Source organism: Nanorana parkeri, unplaced genomic scaffold (assembly GCF_000935625.1).
Source record: "Nanorana parkeri isolate BGI_ZX_2015 unplaced genomic scaffold, ASM93562v1 scaffold887, whole genome shotgun sequence".
Classification (NCBI taxonomy): domain Eukaryota; kingdom Metazoa; phylum Chordata; class Amphibia; order Anura; family Dicroglossidae; genus Nanorana; species Nanorana parkeri.
The window spans coordinates 250,693-273,930 of NW_017307155.1; the positions used below are offsets into that span (position 1 = coordinate 250,693).

Consider the following 23,238-nt stretch of genomic DNA (forward strand, 5'->3'; position numbering starts at 1 on the left):
AGAGTCATCATGACTTTGCCCAATCATGGCTCTAAATGTGTACTGAGCCCTGATTGGCACAGTCTTGCACCTGACCCACGGTCAGGTGCAAGACTGTAGCCAATTACAGTTTCGGAGGGCCCAGTGCATTGTGGGATGTTCCGCGGTCGAACAGACAGCAAACATCCCGCAATGTTCGGCGTTCAGCGAACGCTAGAACAGGCTATGTTCGATTCGAACATGCAGCCCATCCCTAGTAAGCAGCCGGGACAAAAGCCAGACTGCTATTGGCTATTTTGATTTGAAACACCAGCAGCTGACCAGAGGAGCGGACCTGAGAGAGAAAGTTGTCTCATAGTATCGCTCCTCTTCTCAGTAGGTAGGTGCAATAGCCACTCTACTATTGGCTTTTACAATTTGAAATGGGAGGGGGGGCACCATGGGGGGCGATGTGGGTGAGTGGTCGAGGCTGAGCCCTAGGCAGCAATGCGCCCTAGGCGGCTGCCTAGTTTGCCTAGTGGCAGCGCCGGCCATGTCAACACGCATAGGAGGCACAGAGAGGCTGCAGATGTATGGTTTGCCTGAAAGGCCCAACTCCCTCCGTACCTGCCTTTTGATGGATATTCCTAATCCAACATGCAATGCATCATGGGATGTGTGGTCCTGCCAGTGGGCATGGGGAAAACATTTTGTGCACACTACCCTACTAGAAGTAAAGGGAAGCGCAGCACCACAAGAGGCGATAGTATAACATTTCAGAGAGGTAAATGCAACATTTACAAGTGAAGTATCTGAAAAGTAATTGAATTATTTACAATGGCATTCAAGTAAAGAAAAACGTTTTATTTTTTTACCAAGGCGTTAATACCACTTTAAAGATGAACTCAGGACACAAGAATGTTCATTTTAATATATTAATCAGTAGTAACAAAGGATAGAAATCCATTGTGTGTGCACCAAATGCCTTTGCAAACACATGAATTATCATGTAAAATAGCTGTCAGGAACCAGATCTGAACCCGGGGCCTCTGCTGTAGCTGGCGGTGGTTCTACCTGCTGAGCCACCTTAGAACCTTGGATAACTCCTTGCCTGATCTCCTGTGTAATCCTCAGTTAAAGGAGAACTATGGGGTTAAGGCTTTTCCCCATAGTTCTCCTTAGGGCAGGGGTGGCAAACTCCGGCCCTCCATCTGTTGTGGAACTACAAGTGCCTTGAGGCTTTGCAAGATTCTCACGGGCATGACTCGCAGAGGCAGATGCATCATGGGATTTGTAGTTTCACCACAGCTGGAGGGCCAGAGTTTGCCACCCCTGCCTTAGGGTAACACACAAACTAGCGTCCTCCCGTCACCCTAGGCTCAGTATACCGCGAGCTGTAGCTCGCGGTATACTGAGACGCCGCAGTATGCCACGAGCTGCTGCTCGCGGTATACTAAGACGCCGCAGCTGAAGAGGATCCCGACAATTATGTCTGGATCCGCCCAGCTGCGTGACTGACAGCTGGCTCTGCCTATCTAGAGGCAGAGAAGAGCACTGGATTGCTCATGAGATTTATTGATATGCTTTTTAGATTCATTGGTTTTAAAGTATTTATATGATCATTATGACCATCACTATGATAGATGTGTGTTCAATTCAAGGATCCTGTGTATATTTGTCATCAAGATGTATCTCTATGAGGTTTAAGGTTATGACAATACGTTTAGGGATCATTATGGTGACTCAGGAGATCCCTCTAGGTATTGTAGCCTTCAGAAAGATGTGTCCTTACAGAATAATAGCCTTTGGTCTCGTCTTGCTATCATCCCGGCTGTAAAATAGGGTTATATCTATACGTGTCATTTGGCGGCAGCCCGACAGAGACACAGATAATACGAACACTCCACTCAGTTTTCCGTAGCTCTCATTGGCCGGGAGACCGAAGTAACAGGCCACTGAAAAAGTCCATATTCTAATGAGGCTAATGCAGCCCGCCTACTCCCCACTCGGACCTCGCCCATCCATTCTATTGAGCCGCACCCTATCAGGAGCTATGTCTCCCTTTATAAAATCTAAGCGGGGACGAGACCAAGGCTATGTCCTGACGAAGGGGGCGTGCCCCGGAAACGCGTCGACACGCTGGTATACCAAACTGCACACAGGACACTTCTGACTGACTGCCACTGCACCAGTTTGGCTCCCGTTCTTATATTGTGTCCAATGCGTGTGATCCTTCCACTCTTGTGAGTATCCATTTTTAAGATTTCATCTTATTTCTCATTGAAAAATAAAATTTATCTGCACTAGGAGAAGGCGCCCCTCTCGTTTTTATTTTGTAGTGTCTCCTGTTACATACCTGATACCTTTTGGCTCCTGACCTCGGCTTGGGCTCCTGACCTCGGCTTGTTCACTGACTACGCTTCTGCCTGCTCCCATACTACTACCGTCTGCTTGTGTACCAAACCCGGCCTGTTATACCACGAATTGCCTGCTGTTTCAGCTACTGGACTCTGAGCCTGATCCCAGATCGTGACAGTAGCAGTGACATTACTACTGTGCTGTACGTAGCCTGTGCCGAGAGCAGAGCTGTGAGAGAGGCCCAGCAAGCTCCACAAACTAGAGGCTGTCTGCAAAAAACGACAGGAGTGGGCGGAGACAAGACCAGTCACTGCGCAAGGAGAGCAGCCGTGATGGGTCTTTATTTGTCACAATATCCGGAAATCCATGCCGGATTTTCGCTTTGCTCCCTGTTTCTGGGCTGTCAGCCTATGGTGTCTCACAAGGCTGCAGCCAATCTGCTCTCCTTCTCCCCTATTTAGGACTTCCTCACTTGTTGCTCTTGGTGCGAGCAACAAGTCTTATGCCTTGTTCCGTACCCCTTGTGTCTCTGACTACCCCAGGGATCCTATTCCCTGTGCTTGCTATTGGATCTCTGTGCCTTTTGGCTTCCCTCTACCAGCTGGTATCCCTGTTTGGCGTTATCCCCTGCTTTGCTCCTTGCGCCCCTAGTATGCTATTTCAGTGGTTCCTTTAGTATATTGTTGCAGGCCTTAATTGCCTTCACCTGTGCGCCTCTCCAAACTGCCTTCATTGCCTTACTTCTACTGTGTTTTCCCTCTCCAGTCTTTGTCTGTTTGCTTCCTCCTATTTACTGCTTGTTGTACTTCTACTCCGTCACTTACCTTCCAGTGTATCTTCCTTTGCTTTGCTGTCACCCCTTTATTTCTGTGCTCCTCTCTTACCTGGTGGCTGTGTTGGATTCATCCTTGTCTGCACACCCCTGTGTGCATACATCCCTTTTGTGCTTCTTTGTGTACTTTTCTCTCTGTTATCCTGCTTCTTTGTATGCATGTGCCACGCACATCTCGTTTACTTTTGTACGTTGCACCTTCCTGCTCCTAGGTGTGCCTCTAAGCTGCTTACCCTTCCCTGGTGTCCTTGCTTATCTATTCTCTTCAGTATACTCTGCTGTGTGTTTGCACTTTTGCTTGAGACTTTCTCTCTCTCCCTCTCCCTCTCCCTCTTTCTCTTTCTGTCTTGCCTTGGTTACAAGTTTCTTCCCTACCTGTTTGTATCCAGTTCCCCGCTGCTTCAACTAGTCCCTTGCGTCTGTGGGTGCGCTAGAGGGCCGCAACCTGGAAGGTGTCCAGCAGCCAATCATCCTCACCACTAGAGGCTCTGTCGAATAGCTGGCCCTTCTTAGATTCTGCGCCTCTAGTGCGTCCTCAGAACGCACAGACCATTCGTTCCTCTCTCCCTGTGACCTACATCCCCGATATCCCACCTCTTTGTGATTCCTACCAACTCCGCAAACACTGGAGCTCACGTACCCTAGTGCCCTGGTCCCTAGACCGTGACATTATTACAAGAAGCCACACAGGAGACGATTTTTACAATGGTTTACTGCATAGATCTGACATGGCCCTAAGGCCCCATTCCCACTTGTGGATCGGGCTGATTCCGCAAGTCTCACAAATTGCTCAGTGAGACTCATGTGAACTACTACAGACAGTAAGTGCCGCAATCTGCAATTTTTAACAATTTTTTTTTAAGGTTATGCTATGTGATAAATATAAAGTAGGTGTTATCCCAATTTGGCTACAATACACTTTAACCTGTTGCTGTCCGCCTGTTGCAAAAAAAACGGACGGCGGACTCGCATTTTGTGGGTTGCCATCTCCAGACTGCATTTTCTTTTCTGCTCGCGCGCGCCCCCTAGCGCACGGGCAGAAAAAGCCCGTTCAATGCAAAGAGCCGTTACCGGCTGTTTCACATACACACGATCGGCGGCTCTATAGCCTACAGTAATAGCAATGACATTAAGTATATAAAAACATAAAGAGTGAAAAAATAAATAAAAGTCAAATATAAAAAATGTTTTTTTTTAAAAACCCAAATTTTTAAGTCCCCTACCCCCACATTTACGCACATATAAACGTAAATACGCGTTCACGGCGCCAGCATGCGAAAATTACAATTGCGCTACACATGTTACATATCGTCGCGAACGTAGGGAGTGAGAGCAATAATTTCAGGGCCATCAATCACTGATAACACTAAACTGATGAGCGGTAAAAGCTTTTAAAGCGTCGCCTATGGACAATTTTGGGAATTGTAGTTTTTTGAGGTTTCGCGCGCACGCGCAATTTTAAGGCTTGCCATGTTTGGTGTGTTTTTACCCGACGTGACCCCATCTTTTATATTTTACCAAAAAATTGGGTTATAACAAATGTTTTATAATTTAATATTAGGGGAAACAGTTTTGTTTTTTTTTTTAATTCGGTACTTTTCCCTTAATATAGTAAAAAATAAAAGCCCCAGTGTTGATTAAATACCACCAAAAGAAAGCTCTATCTGTCCCCAAAAAAGGGTATAAAATTAATTTCAGTACAGCGCTGCATGACGGAATAAACGTCAATCAAAGTACCGCAGCGCTGAACACTGAAAAATGGCCTGGATGGGAAGGGGGTTTAACACCGCGGACTTGAAGTGGTTAAAAAAATAGTAAACCGAGAACTTTTTTTCAATAATGAATCCAGATCAAACAAATATACATTGCTTATTAAAGTACCGTATTTTGCGGTCCATAAGACGCACCGGACCATGGAGCACTCGACAGACTGTAGCTTCTGTCACAGCTTCTATGACAGAAGCTGCAGTTAGTGACCGCTGAGACAGGTGGCGCTGTGATTACAGCGCCACGGTCTCAGTGATCACACAGAGCAGACGAAGAAAGTCCATTCTTCGTCTGCTCTATGGTGATCTCGATCGTCGCCGCTGCTCGGTTTTAATACAAGTGATCTCATTAGATCACTCGTATTAAACGAGCAGTGGCTCCTAATACTTGGCCGGCGCCCGAAACTGCATGTCTCGGGCGTCGGGATTCGCTCCATAAGACGCAGGCACATTTTCCCCCTCCTTTTGGGGGGAAAAAAGTGCGTCTTATGGAGCTAAAAATAGAGTATTTCTTTTCCATTTTGCCCAAACACTTCCAGTCATCATGTTTCCAAACAGGTCCAACTCTTTCAGCTCTACTTCTCTGAACTTCCTGTCCAGTACACGATAACAAGGGACAGAGCAGTCTGCAGCAGCTGTCCATCTAGCAGCTTAGGGAAAGGAGAAGAGGCGAGTGTCTTGCCTTGCTGTGCCTGTGCGATTGTAGGGAGACACACACATCGGTGGCTATATAGGGCACTGCAAGGGAAAGGAGCCGCCCTAAAACAGGATATCAGGGCCAGTGCTCAGGGGACCAGCTGATTCTGCAGAAAACTAAAATGTTTAAACATCTAAAAGCAGCATCCATTGCAAGTGATGTAATCATAATTTGAAATAGGATAAGAACTTTTTGACTTTAATATCACTTTAAGTATGACAATGACTCTGCTGGGTTGTAATAGAAATCACATACTTTACTACACCAGAAAAATGAAAAGAAGGCAAGAAAATGTCACAAAGATACTTGGGGCTAAAACTGGTGAACACATTCCTCAATCGGCAGCAAGTCCCGCAGAATACAGTGTCCCCCTATATTGACCACTAAGGACAATGACAGAGGTTTGGATACACGTCTTCTGCAAAGACCCCTATATTGACCGGCGCACATTGTGGCGCTCCACATACCTCTATGTCACTCTTGTAGACGGCTTGGAGCTTTCGAGGAAAGACAACTTCATATTTCTGCTCTTCGGAATGCTGATTATACCCTGGAAGGGAAACAAACAAATGTACCCCCTAAGTATGAGGTAACCTTGACTAGTACAACTTAGAACATAGCTGAAAGGAGAACTATGAGGTGAGTGCTTTTCACTCACCTCATAGTTCTAGCCGACCTGTGACAATGAGACTGTCACAGGTCGGCTCAGTAGATCGGGAGGTGAGCGAACACATACCGGCGTTCGCTCACCTCTCGATCCTGTCACGGCTCTCTGCCGTGACAGGGGAGGGGCTGGATTCCCCCCTCCCCGCTCCGATCCGCCAGCGCTGACTGGCGGAACGGACGGGGGAGGGGGCGGGTACAGCTGGCTCTGCCTCTAGATAGGCAGAGCCAGCTGTCAGTCACGCAGCTGGGCGGATCCCGGCACAATTGTCGGGATCTGCTTCAGCTGCGGCGTCTCAGTATACCTCGCGGTATACTGAGCCTAGGGTGAGGGGAGGACGCTAGTTTGTGTCCTCCCTTTACCCTAAGGAGAACTATGGGGAAAAGCCTTAACCCCATAGTTCTCCTTTAAAATCCAACTCTGGTCTGAACTTTTATTTTCTGAAAGGTCTTCAATGCTCTGGACCTGTACCTCACACAGGGATACAAACCTGAAATAAGTAATTACAGGGAGGTGCCTAATGCTTCCTTTGCTATCTGCTATTTTTTTTTTTTTTGTGTTCTGACAGCTGCTGCCGTCAGAACAACAACAAAGAAAAAAAAACGCATAGGAATGCATAGCAAGATTGCTATTGGCTATTTCAATGTGCTATAGCCAATAGCAAGCTGGCTATTGCACCCGCCCTCTGCTGCTGTCAGTCAGCAGAGGTGAACCTGGTGGAGAACTTCAGGTCCACCTCTGCTGATTGACAGCAGCAGAGGGCGAGGGCGGGTGCAATAGCTAGTCTGCTATTGCAAATTGAAATAGCCAATAGCAATCTATTTATGCATTCCTATGCCCTTTTTTTTTCTGACTGACGGCGGCCCATGTCAGAAACAAAAAACAGACAGCACGGAAAGGTTTGCTCTGCTAGATCGAGCAGAATAAACCTTTCCAGGAGAAAATGTTTCTCTCCCGGGTGTCCAGGAGCTGCTATCTAATAGCGGGAGACTCCCGAAACATCCGGGAGAGTTAAGATGTCTGCTCACAGTACCTCTTTACCACAGGATGTCCTCAGTCTTCCAGGTTAAATGAAGCGCAGCTCAACCCAGAAGATGCAGCACATATTGCGAGTGCAGGGTGTCTTTGCCCCATCCCCTGAGGAGATGTCACCACAGCCCCATTCCCAGTTTACTGGTGGAGAGAGCAGCGCTGGCATCAATACTTGTCATTGGCCACCAGGACAAACAGAGGGGTAATTTTCCTTAGCGGGTAATCACACAGCAATAAAAACCTGATAAAAGCTCTAACCCATCCATACGTTTTCCAAAAACGATATAAAAAATGTTTTGCTGCTTTCCCTTTACATGCACTTTAACTTTTTCGCTGCCAGCAACATATGCCTTACGTCGCTGGCAGCGGGCCCCTGTAAGCAGATAATCTCAGAGTCTGTTTACCTCTGTAAAGCCGACTGTCAGCTTTACACTGGAAACAATTCTGATTCCAGCTTCTAGAGCCACTACCAGGGACTGGAAAACTGAGCCCCCCTGTCTGACACCCCACACCTTGCTTCCCGGGCTCTGCTGCCCCTTCTGTGGGCCCGGGACTGGCTTCTTGGGTGTTGGTGGGAAGCAGGTCGGTTTGCTGATCTCCCCGCTGAAAGAAGCTGAAAGCGATGCTGATTGCATCACTTCCGGCTTCAGAGCTGTCATTCACCGGCTACAGAAGCGGGGAAGAAGCGAATCAAGCGCAATCAGTGTTTGATCAGTTTTTTTGAAGTGCAAAAGAGACCTTAGGGTTCTACAAAGGAATTTATGTATGCCCGAATATAGTTTTCGTATATTCGGGTATATAATAAATTTATTTCGGATTCGGATGAACTGTCGAATCAACTGAATTTCCTTGATTTGCAGGTTCGTCTGAATCCAAATGCACATTTCTAGTCGTCTCTGTGCCCAGCAGCTACCTGCACATTGCTGGACTCCCCCCTCTCCACAGGCAAGCTGCGTGTGTGATAGAGCTTTTAGAAACATGCTGTCAGATGTTTGTAGTTTGGGAGCAGCATTTTTTACCGCCCCCCAGGAAAGTGCTGCCCTAGGCAAATGCCTCACGGTAAATACACCCCCATTCCTACGAATGCACACATACTAATTACAAACGCGCTTCGGGTGCACCTATGTAAGAAAACGATGGTTGTGCCACACATGTTAGGTAGTGCCATGTGCGCCAGAGTGAGAGCGATAATTCTAGGGCCGATATTCACAGATAACTCTAAACTGATGACTTGTTTTAGGGCTTTAGGACCCTCAAGTCTCAGATCGAAAGTAACCAGACGACAAACGCTTATGAAAAATTATTTTGTTTGCTTGACTTACCCAGACTCGGGATTAACAGGGTGAGAAGAACGAGAGGGATCATTGTTTTCTGATTCTGCAAAAAAGACAAACAACATCATATATATATATATATATATATATCAACCTTTTGGACCCCTTACAGTCCGGCTTTCACCCCGTATCATCCTTGACTCGGACCTCACCTTTCTTCCCCACATCCAATCACTATCAACTTCGCAGCATCTCCAAAATACCCCCCTTCCCCACCAAAGAAACCGCAAAATTACTCATTCAATCCCTTGTTATCTCTCGTCTTGACTTTTGCAACTCCCTCCTCATTGGCCTACCACTGCACAGTCTATCATGAATGCAGCTGCTAGACTCATTCACCTAACCAACCGCTCAGTGTCTACAACCCCCCTCTGCCGATCCCTACAGTGGCTTCCAATAGCCCAAAGGATACAATTTAAAATATTAACAATCACTTACAAAGCCATTCACAACTCTCCCCCCGGATATATCTTCAACCTGGTCTCAAAGTATCACCCTAACCGCCCCCTCCGCTTTTCCAATGACCTACTGCTTTGCAGCTCCCTCTTCAACTCCTCCCATGCTCGCCTCTGGGACTTCACTAGAGTCTCTCCCATCCTCTGGAACTCTTTACCCCAACCTGTCCCTCTATCTCCCAATATGGCTGCCTTTAGGCGATCCCTTAGGACTCATCTTTTCAGGGAAGCCTATCCCACCTCAATCATCACGTTCTGAAACAATTCATCCCCAGACAGCTACATCCTCATGTATCCCTGGCCCCTCCCTTTTAGATTGTAAGCCCTCAGGGGCAGGGCCCTCCTTACCATCTTGTCTTGAATTGTATTGTAATGTCTTCCTTATATTGTACAGCGTTGCGCAAACTGTTGGCGCTCTATAAATCCTGTATAATAATAATATAAAATGCAGATCAGAGATTTTACCTACCTATTTTTTATGCCCAAGTGCATGAGCCCGTGAAACACACCAAAAAAACCCAAATTGAATTGTCTTTTTTTATGAAATCCCTCCTCCGCGATTGCAGTGTGGAGCCAGAACAATACAATTCTTTCATGAATCAGTCATCAATGGGATACCCTATATTTTTTGTTATTATGTGCCATGTGCACTGAGCTGCATTAATCAACGCATTCCCAATGCAAGGACGCAGAGTAAAGATTTGCTCTCGCCGCGGCGATGTTGTGCATAGAGTTGAATGAAGTGTCATTTTGTGATACTTCAATAAAGTTTAAAAAAAATAGAAAAAAGTAAACGGTGTGAGGTGTTATGACAACGCGTTGCACCACCCTTAAACAGCGCACATCAGCGCATGCAGATTATATGGAGCTTAACCCTTTGCCGTCCACCCATTGTAAAAAAAACAAAAAAAAACGGGCGGATGGTGGGTGGTTCCTGGTGGGTGGACGATGTTTTTTTCTGCTCGCACGTGCAGATTACCGCCGGGAATGCGAACATCCGTTTCCGGCTGTTACATAGAAACGTTCGGCCAGCCGATCGCTTGTATAACGATGCACAGTGTGGGGCCTCCCCCCCCCCCCCCCCCCCCCCCTCGTCGCCGGGCACCGATTCCCCACCGCTGATTTCTCCTCCATCTCTCTCTAAAGGCCGAAGCGATGTCTATTACATCACTTCCACCTTTAGTTGTAATTTCTCTGGCTGAGAGCCAGAGAAGAAGCTGATGAAGCCGATCTGTGCTTCATCACCTTCTTGGGGTCCCCAGGTGACATTGCATAATGTCTGATGTCTGCATAAAGAGGACCTGTTATTGAATTTTGGCTATCCCATAGGGGGATTTTTAGTCCCCTATGTGATAGCAATAAAGTTAAGTGTAAAAAAAGTTTAAAAAAAAGAAAGAATATTAAAAAATAAATAAAAAAAACAGCAAAAAAAGTCCCCTGCGTGCACGTACTTATAAACGTGAATACACGTTGGGTGCACCTACGCCACACATGTTACATATCGCCGCAAACGTCGCAGTGTGAGCAATCATTTTAGGGCCATCAATCACTGATAACACTAAACTGATGAGTGGTAAAAGCTTTCAAAGTGTTGCCTATGGCCAATTTTAGGCATAGTAGTTTTTTGCGGTTTCGCAAGTGCACGCAATTTTAAAGCATTACATGTTTGGTGTCTATTTACCCAACGTGACCCCGTCTTTTATATTTTACCAAAAAATTGGGCGCTAATAAATGTTTAATAACATAATGTAGGGAAAACTGTTTTTTTTTTTTTTTTCATATAGTAAAATAGTATTTTATATAAAACCCCCAGTGATGATTAAATACCACCAAAAGAAAGCTCTATGTGTCCCCATAAAATGGTATAAAATTCATTTCAGTACAGCGTTGCATGACGGAATAAATGTCAATCAAAAGTACTGCAGCGCTGCATACTGAAAAATGGCCTGGCCAGGAAGGGGATTTAACACCCCGGTCAGCAAATGGTTAACGTGCGTCAGCTGGTGTGAACAAGCCCCAAAATTCTGTCATTTCTGAAGTAAGGGGCCAGTAATACTCTTATATGAACCAAAAGTGCGGCCTTGTTTTATGAAAAGTGGGCTAGCCGAGAGAAAAATTTCTTGTTGCTCATAGCAACCAATCAGCTTCTAAGCAATACATTTTATTTCACGTTAATATAGGAAATGAATCCTGATTGGTTGCTGCGAACAAGAAGTAATTATCCCCTTCATCTGCCTTTCATACATCAGCCCCACAATGTGTTCCCCCGAGCTGCATAAATGTAAATAAAGTCTTAAAGGCCCTGATATAACAATTTGAATAAAATAAATGCAAATGATAAAAGCCCTTGTAATTATAGCTCTTCACTAATACAATCGTTACCTCACTGTGCGACAATCAGAAGGCAAAAACAAAGACTCATTGGGGGGAATTTATCAAAACTGGAGCAGAGAGAATCTGGAGCAGTTGCCCCTAACAACCAATCAGCTTCTCTCATTAGCTGGTTCTGTTAAGCTTTGAAAATGAAAGGTAGAAGCTGATTGGTTGCTATGCACAGCTGCTCCAGCTTTAGAAAATCCCCCTCATTGTTTTGTTGTTATGTCTAGCTGTCCCCCCTGGAGTGCATTTCCCCACCGCTGATTTCTCCTCCATCTCTCTCTAAAGGCCGAAGCGATGTCTATTACATCACTTCCACCTTTAGTTGTAATTTCTCTGGCTGAGAGCCAGAGAAGAAGCTGATGAAGCCGATCTGTGCTTCATCACCTTCTTGGGGTCCCCAGGTGACATTGCATAATGTCTGATGTCTGCATAAAGAGGACCTGTTATTGAATTTTGGCTATCCCATAGGGGGATTTTTAGTCCCCTATGTGATAGCAATAAAGTTAAGTGTAAAAAAAGTTTAAAAAAAAGAAAGAATATTAAAAAATAAATAAAAAAAACAGCAAAAAAAGTCCCCTGCGTGCACGTACTTATAAACGTGAATACACGTTGGGTGCACCTACGCCACACATGTTACATATCGCCGCAAACGTCGCAGTGTGAGCAATCATTTTAGGGCCATCAATCACTGATAACACTAAACTGATGAGTGGTAAAAGCTTTCAAAGTGTTGCCTATGGCCAATTTTAGGCATAGTAGTTTTTTGCGGTTTCGCAAGTGCACGCAATTTTAAAGCATTACATGTTTGGTGTCTATTTACCCAACGTGACCCCGTCTTTTATATTTTACCAAAAAATTGGGCGCTAATAAATGTTTAATAACATAATGTAGGGAAAACTGTTTTTTTTTTTTTTTTTCATATAGTAAAATAGTATTTTATATAAAACCCCCAGTGATGATTAAATACCACCAAAAGAAAGCTCTATGTGTCCCCATAAAATGGTATAAAATTCATTTCAGTACAGCGTTGCATGACGGAATAAATGTCAATCAAAAGTACTGCAGCGCTGCATACTGAAAAATGGCCTGGCCAGGAAGGGGATTTAACACCCCGGTCAGCAAATGGTTAACGTGCGTCAGCTGGTGTGAACAAGCCCCAAAATTCTGTCATTTCTGAAGTAAGGGGCCAGTAATACTCTTATATGAACCAAAAGTGCGGCCTTGTTTTATGAAAAGTGGGCTAGCCGAGAGAAAAATTTCTTGTTGCTCATAGCAACCAATCAGCTTCTAAGCAATACATTTTATTTCACGTTAATATAGGAAATGAATCCTGATTGGTTGCTGCGAACAAGAAGTAATTATCCCCTTCATCTGCCTTTCATACATCAGCCCCACAATGTGTTCCCCCGAGCTGCATAAATGTAAATAAAGTCTTAAAGGCCCTGATATAACAATTTGAATAAAATAAATGCAAATGATAAAAGCCCTTGTAATTATAGCTCTTCACTAATACAATCGTTACCTCACTGTGCGACAATCAGAAGGCAAAAACAAAGACTCATTGGGGGGAATTTATCAAAACTGGAGCAGAGAGAATCTGGAGCAGTTGCCCCTAACAACCAATCAGCTTCTCTCATTAGCTGGTTCTGTTAAGCTTTGAAAATGAAAGGTAGAAGCTGATTGGTTGCTATGCACAGCTGCTCCAGCTTTAGAAAATCCCCCTCATTGTTTTGTTGTTATGTCTGCTTTACAGTAGCCATTTTGTTGGTGATTAGTACATGTGTGTGAATTAAACATGGTCTTCAAGGACATGTCTGCTGCTCCAAAAGCGAACACTCAGTGTAGGAGACACCCTAAAGTCGTAGAAGGGAATTGATCAAAACTGGAGCAGACAAATTCTAGAGCAGACTTGCACGGCAACCAATCAGCTTCTCTGTCTCATTTTCAAATCTTACTTGAGCAAACTGAAGAGAGATGCCAATTGGTTGCCATGGGCAACTGCTTCAGTTTCTGCCTGCTCCAGCTTTAATAACTCCCCCTATTGTCTGTCTCAAGGGCTTGGCAAACTCCAGCCCTCCAGCTGTGGTGAAACTACAAATCCCATGAGGCATTGGAAGACTCTGACAGCCACAGGCATGACTTCCAGAGGCAGATATATGATGGCATTTGTTGTTGCACCACAGCTGGAGTTTGCTGACCCCTGGTCTATCTCATACCGAGCCTCGGGTATATAGCAGACATCCCAACCTGCAACAGATACAGGGGAATTAATAGCTAGGCTGCTTTTGGCCATTTCAAATGGCAACAGCGGATGCAAAAGCCAGCCAGCTAATAGCCAATAGCAGGCTGGCTTTTGCACTGGCCCAGCACTGTCAATCAGCAGAGGAGGACCGGAAGGAGAACTTCAGGTCCACCTCTGTTGATTAACAGCAGCATTGGGCGGGTGCAAAAGCCAGCCTGTTATTGGTTATTGCAATTTGAAATGGCCAATAGCAGCCTAGCTATTCATTCCCATGCTGTATGTACTTTTTTTTATGGTGGCTGCTGTCAGAATACTAAAAAAGCAAAAACAAACAACAGATAGCAGGTAACAGCAGATAGCAGGGGATCATGGAAACCTTTACTCACACCTGAGCATTTTTTCACATATTTCCCAAAGCGTGACAATGCTGAACTTGAAGACTCACTTTATTTTCAATGGTGTCCATTTACATCAAAGTATTGTGTTGCTTCAAAAAGTACATGAGATTTTGTAAGGCAGAATATGACCCCATACATCAGATCTGGGCATTCTACAGCCCGCGGCCATATTTGGCCCTTGGTCTGTGGCCACCGATTGTTGGCCTGCACTCATTTATGGCTGGCTGACGGTGAATGCACCGGCCTTGAAGCCCAGCACAAGCTGGCAATTGGTCCGGGTCTGGACTGCGTTCCTCTTTAGCCCTTGGTTGCTAGGACTGCTAGACAGCACTGAGAGTCGCACATCCCACCCGAGTGTCGCACAGGTAGGTTGCTAGGACTGCTAGCAACCTAGTGAACCTTTCCTGGAAAAAGTCAAGGGACGAAACGCGGCGGAAAGGATATGACACGTACTGAGGCTATACCCTAGGTGACTAGCAGGTGGATTTCTGGTTCCAGTTTGCTTAGGTGGAATCAATTGATTGTTTGCTGCAAGGCGATTCCATTTGGCTATTTTGTAAGTGTGTTTTATTGTTGCAATAAATTCCATTTTTTTTTACGTACCTCACCAATTGGCGCATTTATTCCTCTTCTATATTGGATTTCTCCCCTCGCTGAGTGAGCGGCACCTGCTGTCTAATACGAAAAGGAGGATTTGTTTCATCAGAAGAGTGAATATCCCATCTATGAAAGACACTCACCACAATTACGTTTATTGACCATTGAGTTATATGGTCATGGATCTCTGGTGTGCTCTCAGCTACCTTAAAGGAGAACTATGGGGGTCAGTGTTTTTCCCCATAGTTCTCCTTAGGGTAACGGGAGGACACAAACTAGCGTCCTCCCGTCACCCCAAGCTCAGTATACCGCGAGCTACAGCTCACATTGTGGATTTTGCACAAAAGCACTTTATACCGATTTACTAAGGACTATTATTGAATATTGTCATATTGGTTATTATTATGTTTGAAAATGTATGTTTATGAGATTGTACACATTTTTTGGAAGTTTATGCACGTTTATGAGCAGTAGCGCAGTGCACAAGATTTATCAACAGGTACAGGCTGCCCGAACATCACTTTGTCCTCCTCCTTCAGCTCCCTGACACCATGCTGCCTACCTGCAGACCCCTGGTGAGACATCATAGCCCAGACAGCCCACCTAAGAGTGCGCACAGTACACCTGAGAGTTGCTATGTAGCTTCATATTATTTTGTTTTGCAGTATAATGTGTTGGTTTAGTCCTCTATAGCCGGTTTCCGTACTCCCTCTCCTGGCTGTCTCTCCTCGCTCTCTTCTCGATATCCTCCAACAATAAAAATTGCCGCAAGCGAAGCTAGAGTGTTCAGGTTTCACCCTAGCGTGTGTATGTAAATGTAATTGTAGCAGCCTGTATGTCCCTGAAAGGGATCATATTTATGTTTGTTTTTTTATTGCTTTTCCTATGACAAAATAGTTTGTGTATACATAGCATTCTTGTATAGTAAAGTATGTTAAATACTACTGGGGTCAGTTTCTTTGGGCTTTGCTGAAAGAATCAGACAATAAATAGCTGTAAAACTTTGCATAGCTAAATACACTTGAAATAAGTCCACCAGTGTCTCACACAAATACTTATACATAGTTTAATTATTTACAAGCATCGCATAAATATAAACCTCTCAATGGACAAAGTAAAAATCTCAGCCTCCAGCTGCGGAGACCTATAATCCCTTAACAATAACTTCTTAAAAACTCAGAAGACTGTAGTGTCTATTGAACCAGCATCTGAAGAAATAGAACACACCGAAGAACATAGCAAATACTGAAAAACACAATCCATCTCATACTTGTCTTCTTTGTAGCCAGCTACTGACAGTTTATACAAATGAAATGAAGAAAAGCAACCAATGGTAAACCATCTGTAATAAAGGTCAGACGAGGGCTTTGTTTTAGTGTAATGGGCCCTTCACCTAAATTACATGGTTTTAAGAATTGGTTTAGGTAAAAGACATTTCAAAACAGATGTGGCTACGTTTATATACCCGGCTTTGTATGATTTGGAGTAGCTCTTTTACATAAAATTTACATTTTTGGTTGCGGGATATAGACTTCTTTGAGGACCCTTCAAATACTATTCCTGCAAAGAACACATTGAAGAAGAAATTAGGAAAGTGCTTACCTCCCCTGCTGTCTTGAGTCCCCAATGTTGCTCTATTCTAAACACATTTCTGCATGCAGTGGTTTCTCCCACCTAGCCCTATGTCAGTGCTGTGCCCTGTAGGAGGTTGGGGTTGGTGGGAGATACCACTGAACATGGCAGGGGACCAGACAATCAACACTGCTGGAAGTGTCGGCTTCTAAATATACTTCACTTGGGGATTTCTTTTTAATGGAGTGGCGTGGGCAGCAGGAGAGGTAAGTATTTACTTTCTTCTTTTTTATGGGCACTGACTTAAAACATTGCACAGAAAAATCAAGTACAGTAATACCTTGGTTTACAAGTAACTTGGTTTGAGAGCGTTTTGCAAGACAAGCAAACATTTCTGAAAAAGTTTGCCTTGATATACAAGCGCTTTGGATTACAAGCATGCTGCCGGAACGAATTATGCTCGTAAACCAAGGTATTACTGTATGTTAAATGCTCGCTTATGTTGTCTTACCTTTCCATAAATTATCTTTAGTTTATTTACATCATGCCTTTGAACTTGCTAGAAAATGTGACTGCTCCAGGAAGGGTCATTTCCCTAGCACAGCTCCCTCTCTCCTTGCATGTATGGACATAGTCCTATTTGGTTCTGGAAGTGCTTAATTATTCTCTGTACTGGCCCAGCTCCTCCCTTCCTTCACTGTCCTACATAACCTTTTGTGTAGCAGCAAGGGGAAGAGTGAAGGGGAATACTAAAGAGTGGCCTTTGAGTCTGCTGGGGCTGCTGACATCCCATGCAAGATGGCGGCGCCCAGCAGCAATCTCTGGGCTTTTGGATATCTATACAAGGGAGATTTTTTAAAGGTAAATAACATGCATAAAATATGCTAAATGCACTTATAATCTTATGGGATGATTGTTGTCAAAATGAATGGTCTGGCCATGGAGTCTCTTTAAGTTAAGCGGCAGGGTCGCTTTAAAGGGCCTATCCTTGCATATAAATTCATAACCTTTCATACACCCGTTAAATGCAGTTTGTACACTCTCCGCTATTAAATTCAATTACATGACATAACAATGCCAAAAACATTTAGAAGTTGTTGTTTTTTGCATTGTGTAGAGAAATGCATATTTTAACTCTTAATAAAAACCTTGATTTTTTTTTTTTTTTTTTTTTTAAGTACGTTTTGTTTTGTTTTTGTTTCAAACAGTAAAAAAATGCTTCTATCTATTAAAAAAATATTAGCCAAAGTTAAAAGAAAAAAAGTCCCAGGCTATTCAGGTAAAGCGGATGAAAGCTTTTTTTCAGACGATCCTTACTTTGCCGGAGTCAATAAACGCAACATCCAGAAATGTGCAATTGCATGCCTATTATTGCTTGGCTTGTAGATTGGCTTGTAGATTGGCTGTCAGACCACATGGGGCTATTCAAGTCCTAAACACTGACAAACATTTTAAATATGCTCCTTCAGACCGTCCGTGTTATTTTTTCACTGGCGGCTTCAGTGCCTGTAAAGAGAAAATAATTGGGAAGTAGGTCAAGTACTGTGAACGTTACCATCACTATTTATTTAAGAATGCTCTATGTACTCAATATCTTTTAGGGCCCCTTAATGTGTGCATTACGTGTGCTATGCTGCATGTGGTATATGTGTGTTGTGGTGTTTTAATATTTATGCTGAATGGTACTCATTCAGTTTAATGGAACACACTTGCCCTTCTGAGCACCACAATGTAAAGATGTGAATGCACTGTACACTGTGGTGTACCAAACTATTAAAAAATAGTACAGGAATGTTTTTTTCCAGGCTCATTAAGGGCCCATTCAAAGTGAACAGTCTGCCTTAATTGAATTCGTGTCAATGTATGACATATTGCAACATTGGCCAGAACTTGACAGTTAAATGATTTGGGGGACTTTTTTTTTTTTAATGACTGCAAAATAGGCAGTGGGGACAGTGAATAGAATTTTGGTGTTCATCATTAGAGGGATTATCAACAGGGAAGGAGGTCCTGATTCCACTATATGGATCTTTAGTTATCACTAGAGGGATCTCCAGCAGAAAGAAGGATGTCCTGATTCCTCTATATAGATCTTTAGTTATCACTAGAGGGATCTCCAGCAGGAAGGAGGTCTGATTCCTCTATATAGATCTTTAGTTATCACGAGAGGGATCCCCAGCAGGAGGAAGGAGGTCCTGATCCCTCTATATAGATCTTTAGTTATCACGAGAGGGATCCCCAGCAGGAGGAAGGAGGTCCTGATCCCTCTATATAGATCTTTAGTTATCACTAGAGGGATCTCCAGCAGGAAGGAGGTCCTGATTCCTCTCTATTGATCTTTAGTTATCACTAGAGGGATCCCCAGCAGGAAGAAGGAGGTCCTGATTCCTCTATATAGATCTTTAGTTATCACTAGAGGATCTCCAGCAGGAGGAATAGGGTTGCCACCCGTACGGTTTTCACCCGGACAGTACGGGTTTCGGATCCTGTGTACGGGTGGGAGGCGGGCTCCCACCTGTACACAGGATTCAAACAGCAGACTTGCTCACCTGGCGGCGGGTGGTGAGCGGCGGGCGGTGAGCGCCGGGCGGTGAGCGGCGGAAGGTGGGCGGAGGAGGCGGCGGCGTCAAAGGACGGATCCGCAAGGAGGCAGAGAAAAGCGGCGAGGAGGCAGTGGTGGAGGAGGTGGAAGAGACAGAGGAGACGGACCAGCAGGAGGGGGCGGGGCGAGGCAGAGACCATGTCGTATCAGAAAGGGGCGGGGCCAGGGTGCCATCGCGCTATAGGAAGCCGGTGCATGCTTGACAGAACACTGGGTCATAGAAGAGCCGTCGAGGTGCGAAGGAGGCCGGGTCCTGCAGCACCAGTCCATCGGTGGAGGAGGCCGGGGACCAAGCAGCAGGTAAGATGATCACACTGCTGCTAAAGGTACCCTGCACAGCCCACCTGAGAGTCTCGGGTGGGCTACACAGGATCTGTGGTGGAGTCTATGTTGGCCAGAGCCCACCACACATCCCGCACTGGTCTGCAGGGTCTTAGGGGGTGTGTGCATGATCTGTGGTGGGCTCTATGGCAGAGCCCACCACAGATCCTGCACAGCCCCCCTGAGATCCTGCGCTCTAGTTTCGTCTTGCCTAGGGCGGCCCCAAACCAGAGTACACCACTGTGTACAGATTGTATATCTGTGGATCTGTGGCACACTGGCATCTTTGTGATTACCTCCAATGTTATTTTAATCACAAAATACATGCACAGTGTACTTTACCAAAAAATTGCCGCGAGGCGCTACAGTGTTCGGGTTTGGCTTGAAGAGAAGGTGGCAACCCTAAGGAGGAAGGAGGTCCTGATTCCTCTATATAGATCTTTAGTTATCACTAGAGGGATCTCCAGCAGGAGGAAGGAGGTCCTGATTCCTCTATATAGATCTTTAGTTATCACTAGAGGGATCCCCAGCAGGAGTAAGGAGGTCCTGATTCCCACGACACAGATCTTTAGTTAGACCAAATTTAGATTACTGTGTCCAGTTCTGGAGACCTCACTTACAAAAAATATTGAAAATAAAAAAACAAGTACAGAAAGGGGCATAAAAAATGTTGAAACATTTGAGTGATAAAACATATCAGCACAGACTGCAAGAACTGGTATGGATAAAAAAAAAAAGTCCCTTCTGTACAATTATTTTGTGTAAGAAATTAAGGTGGCAAAAACTTCAGCACTGATCCTGCCAAATCATCAGTTTCCATAAGCTTGCTGTCAAATGATGATAGATTCTAATGCTACATGTACAAGCAGTCTTTGGCTCTGTCATTACTAGGAATAGTTATTAGAATGTTGTTGCTATGAAAGGCTGCACCATGTCACTTTATTTTTTTATTATGTAATGCCCAGAGTACATAATGCATTCCATTCCTTGTTGTTGCTTCTTAACAATCTACTCCTATTACAGTCAAACATGCTTCCTAAAGTCAATAAGAGTGGAAGCCAAATAACCAACCAGTATATTTTGGGTTCCTGAGCACTCTGGAGGAAATCCATATACAAATGTTGCAGATAGTGGTGGCCCTAGTGGGAACTAAAGCCAGGACCTCACAGTTTGGTCGCATTGTTGAACTTTTGTTTTGTCCTTGGTCTAGGTAGAATTTCAGTAATTGTCTTTATTTGTATGGCAACTAGAGCACTCTGTGTGAGTGTGTAGCTACACCCCCGGAGCCTAAAGCTGGCCATACACCTTACAGTTATCTGCAGATTTTCTGTGGTCAGATGGAAAAGGTGCAACAGATTCCTCCATCTGCACTTAACTGTGTGGATAGAGTAATATCCACCTGGGCCAATCTGTTGCACTTTTTCCATCTGACCACAGAAAATCTGCAGATAACTGTAAGGTGTATGGGCACCTTTACCTGTGGCACGAGGGCCACATGTGGCCCATTGGTATTGATTGTGGAGCCCTTGGAGCCCAGCAGCCAGTAGTTGGTGGAAGTAGAGTGGAAGCCTTAATTTGTAAAGTGATGATTTCTACAGGCCTCATGTGACATATCCCCAGTCTTCTGTAGCAAGTCTCCAGTATCCAACCAAACCTGTAACATGTCAACAATCTGACCATCATTTCCATTGGTATGTCTGGAGTCTCTCTTGCATTACATACACTGAGTGGCCAGATTATTATGACCACCTGACGTTTGTAGGCAAATTAGCTATAATTTCGTGCTGAAGTTGCTAGAGGCCCAGACCATTATAAATAGGGAAGCAGGTTGTTTACCACGACAGTAGAAGTGATTTTTTTCTGAAGATACGGGGAAACAACGCGATTTAACAGCCTTTGAACGTGGGATGATTGTTGGCGCTTGGAGCCATGGAGCGAGTATCAGCAAAACAGCAGAATTCGTTAAATGTTCAAGAGCAGCTGTTGTTAAAGTATTTAAAGACCGGACTGTCAGCCAAAAATCTGGGTCTGAACGTGCGAATTGTGGCCGTCAGCGACTAGTCAATGTTAGGGCAGAACAGAGAGTGGCAAGACTGTTACAAGACAACAGAAGGGCAACAGTGCAGTGTCAGATTCCTCGCATCACCTTTCAACATCTTGTGGAGTCACGAGGCGGCCCAACTAAGTCATCTTGTGGAGTTATCTCGTGGCCCAACGAAGTACTGATGGGGTGGTCATAATAATCTGGCCACTCAGTGTATACTAAAGATTATGAGTTGTCACGAACTGCAGTTGAGGCCCGCATACCTCGTAAGTTGACATCCACTGATGTACATTTTTTAAATGTCTTTTTTTTCCATTATTATCTTATAACAATTTCCCTTTGAAAAGTAAGGGTCCAACGAGGGTTTCTAGAAAGCTAAACTTGTAGGAAGAGTATATGGATACTGTAGACTGTAACAGGCAGCTGGATACAACCATTTAATTTAGCCTACCTTTGTTAGGGGAGCTGGAGGAACTGGTTTATCAGCAGGCACGGGTGGTGGAGCTTTGGCTGGTACTGGTTTGGCGGTAGGCACAGGTGGCGGAGCCGTGGGTGGTACTGGTTTGGTGGCAGGTACTGGTGGTGGAGCAGTGACTGGTACTGGTTTGGTGGCAGGAGCCATGGGTGGTACTGGCGGTGGAGCCATGACTGGCCTCTGAATTGCCTACAACAGGACACCCGCATTAATATCACATTTTCATATACCAGACTAACTAACTAATCACTTTTTAAGTAATAGGTCTTGAACTTTGGTATAACCTACCGGTGACTTCTTACTAAGTTCTACTGATGTGGTCTGTTGAGAAAAGAAAATAGATACATATATAACTGAGTTTGTACAAACCTTATTTTAGAATCTACAGTTTAGAACACTACTAAGAAATTATCAAATGAAAACGTTCACTTTCTGCCCTGATGACCGTTGTTACCTGCACAAAAAATGATGGGAACGCCAGACATCTCAACTGTCCCAGACGGGAGTCTCCCGTCTCCCGCTATCAGGGCCAGTGCAGACCTGGCCTGGGACCGCGCAGTCGTGTACAATTGCACACAGCAATTGCCGCACGGCCTTATTTATTTCAATGGGGTTACATCCTCGCGGCAATGGCAGAAAAAAGGTACATGTATCTTTTATTACGACGCTCTGCTGTTTTAGCTGCACAGACGGAATCGCCGCGGGAAACTGCGTGATCTGCCCGGGGCGACTGGGGTACCATTAGAAAATAATGGCAATGCCAACACAATCGGCTGTGGTGGGCGACTGTTACCACACAGCAATCCGCGCAGTATCATGCACGATTGCCGCGCGTTCACGGATCGCCTAACATAGCAGCTCCCTGACGCCCGGGAGAGAACAATTTTATCCCGGAAAGGTTTACCTTTCCGGAAACCCCCGCTATCTGTTTTTTTTTTATTATCATTTTGACGTCAGAGTAAAAAACAAAACAGCATGGGAATGAATAGCTAGGCTGATTTTTAAATTTGCAATAGCCAATAGCAGGCTGGCTATTGCACCTACCCACTGCTGCTGTCAATCATCAGAGGTGGACCTGAAGTTCTCTTTCAGGTTCTCCTCTGCAGATTGACATTAGCAGTGGGCGGGTGCAATAGCCAGCCTGCTATTGGCTATTGCAATTTCAAATGGCCAATAGCAGCCTAGCTATTCATTCCCCTGCTGTCTGTTGCTTTTTTTATTTATTTGTACAGCGGCTGAAACAGCAGATAACATGGGAATAGAATTAGCTCTTCTGCTATCTGCCATCATTTCAGGGAGGTACCCCTGAGGTACTCGCGGATGGAGTGGTTGGATGGGGGAGAGGCAACTCCCTGAAATGAAAAGGGAAATTATTTTTTTCAGGTTGGGATGTCTGGGTAAGCTAAAAATATACATTTGTTGACAGGACAGGACGTGAAGAGAAATCTCCCAGTGAAGGCACATGGTGCAATAGCAACTGGTGGAATTTCATTTGAGGAGATTTCCTCTTAC

At 44.7% G+C, this 23,238-nt stretch overlaps 2 protein-coding genes across 2 annotated transcripts in view; both read right to left on the reverse strand.

Moving 5' to 3' along the window:
- Window positions 1–8,672, reverse strand: part of LOC108794697 (zinc metalloproteinase-disintegrin-like batroxstatin-2) — a 57,155-nt gene extending 48,483 nt beyond the window's left edge. Inside the window, exons 1-2 of the mRNA XM_018565785.1 lie at window positions 8,630–8,672; window positions 6,079–6,161 (exon numbers count right to left, since the gene is read on the reverse strand). Coding sequence (XP_018421287.1) covers window positions 6,079–6,161; window positions 8,630–8,672 — 126 coding nt within the window. The remainder of the gene's footprint in view (window positions 1–6,078; window positions 6,162–8,629) is intronic.
- Window positions 8,673–21,693: 13,021 nt separating this feature from the next.
- Window positions 21,694–23,238, reverse strand: part of LOC108794698 (zinc metalloproteinase-disintegrin-like crotastatin) — a 58,244-nt gene continuing 56,699 nt past the window's right edge. The window contains exons 22-24 of the mRNA XM_018565786.1: window positions 22,015–22,047; window positions 21,887–21,915; window positions 21,694–21,856 (exon numbers count right to left, since the gene is read on the reverse strand). Of these exons, the coding sequence (XP_018421288.1) occupies window positions 21,694–21,856; window positions 21,887–21,915; window positions 22,015–22,047 (225 nt within the window). The remainder of the gene's footprint in view (window positions 21,857–21,886; window positions 21,916–22,014; window positions 22,048–23,238) is intronic.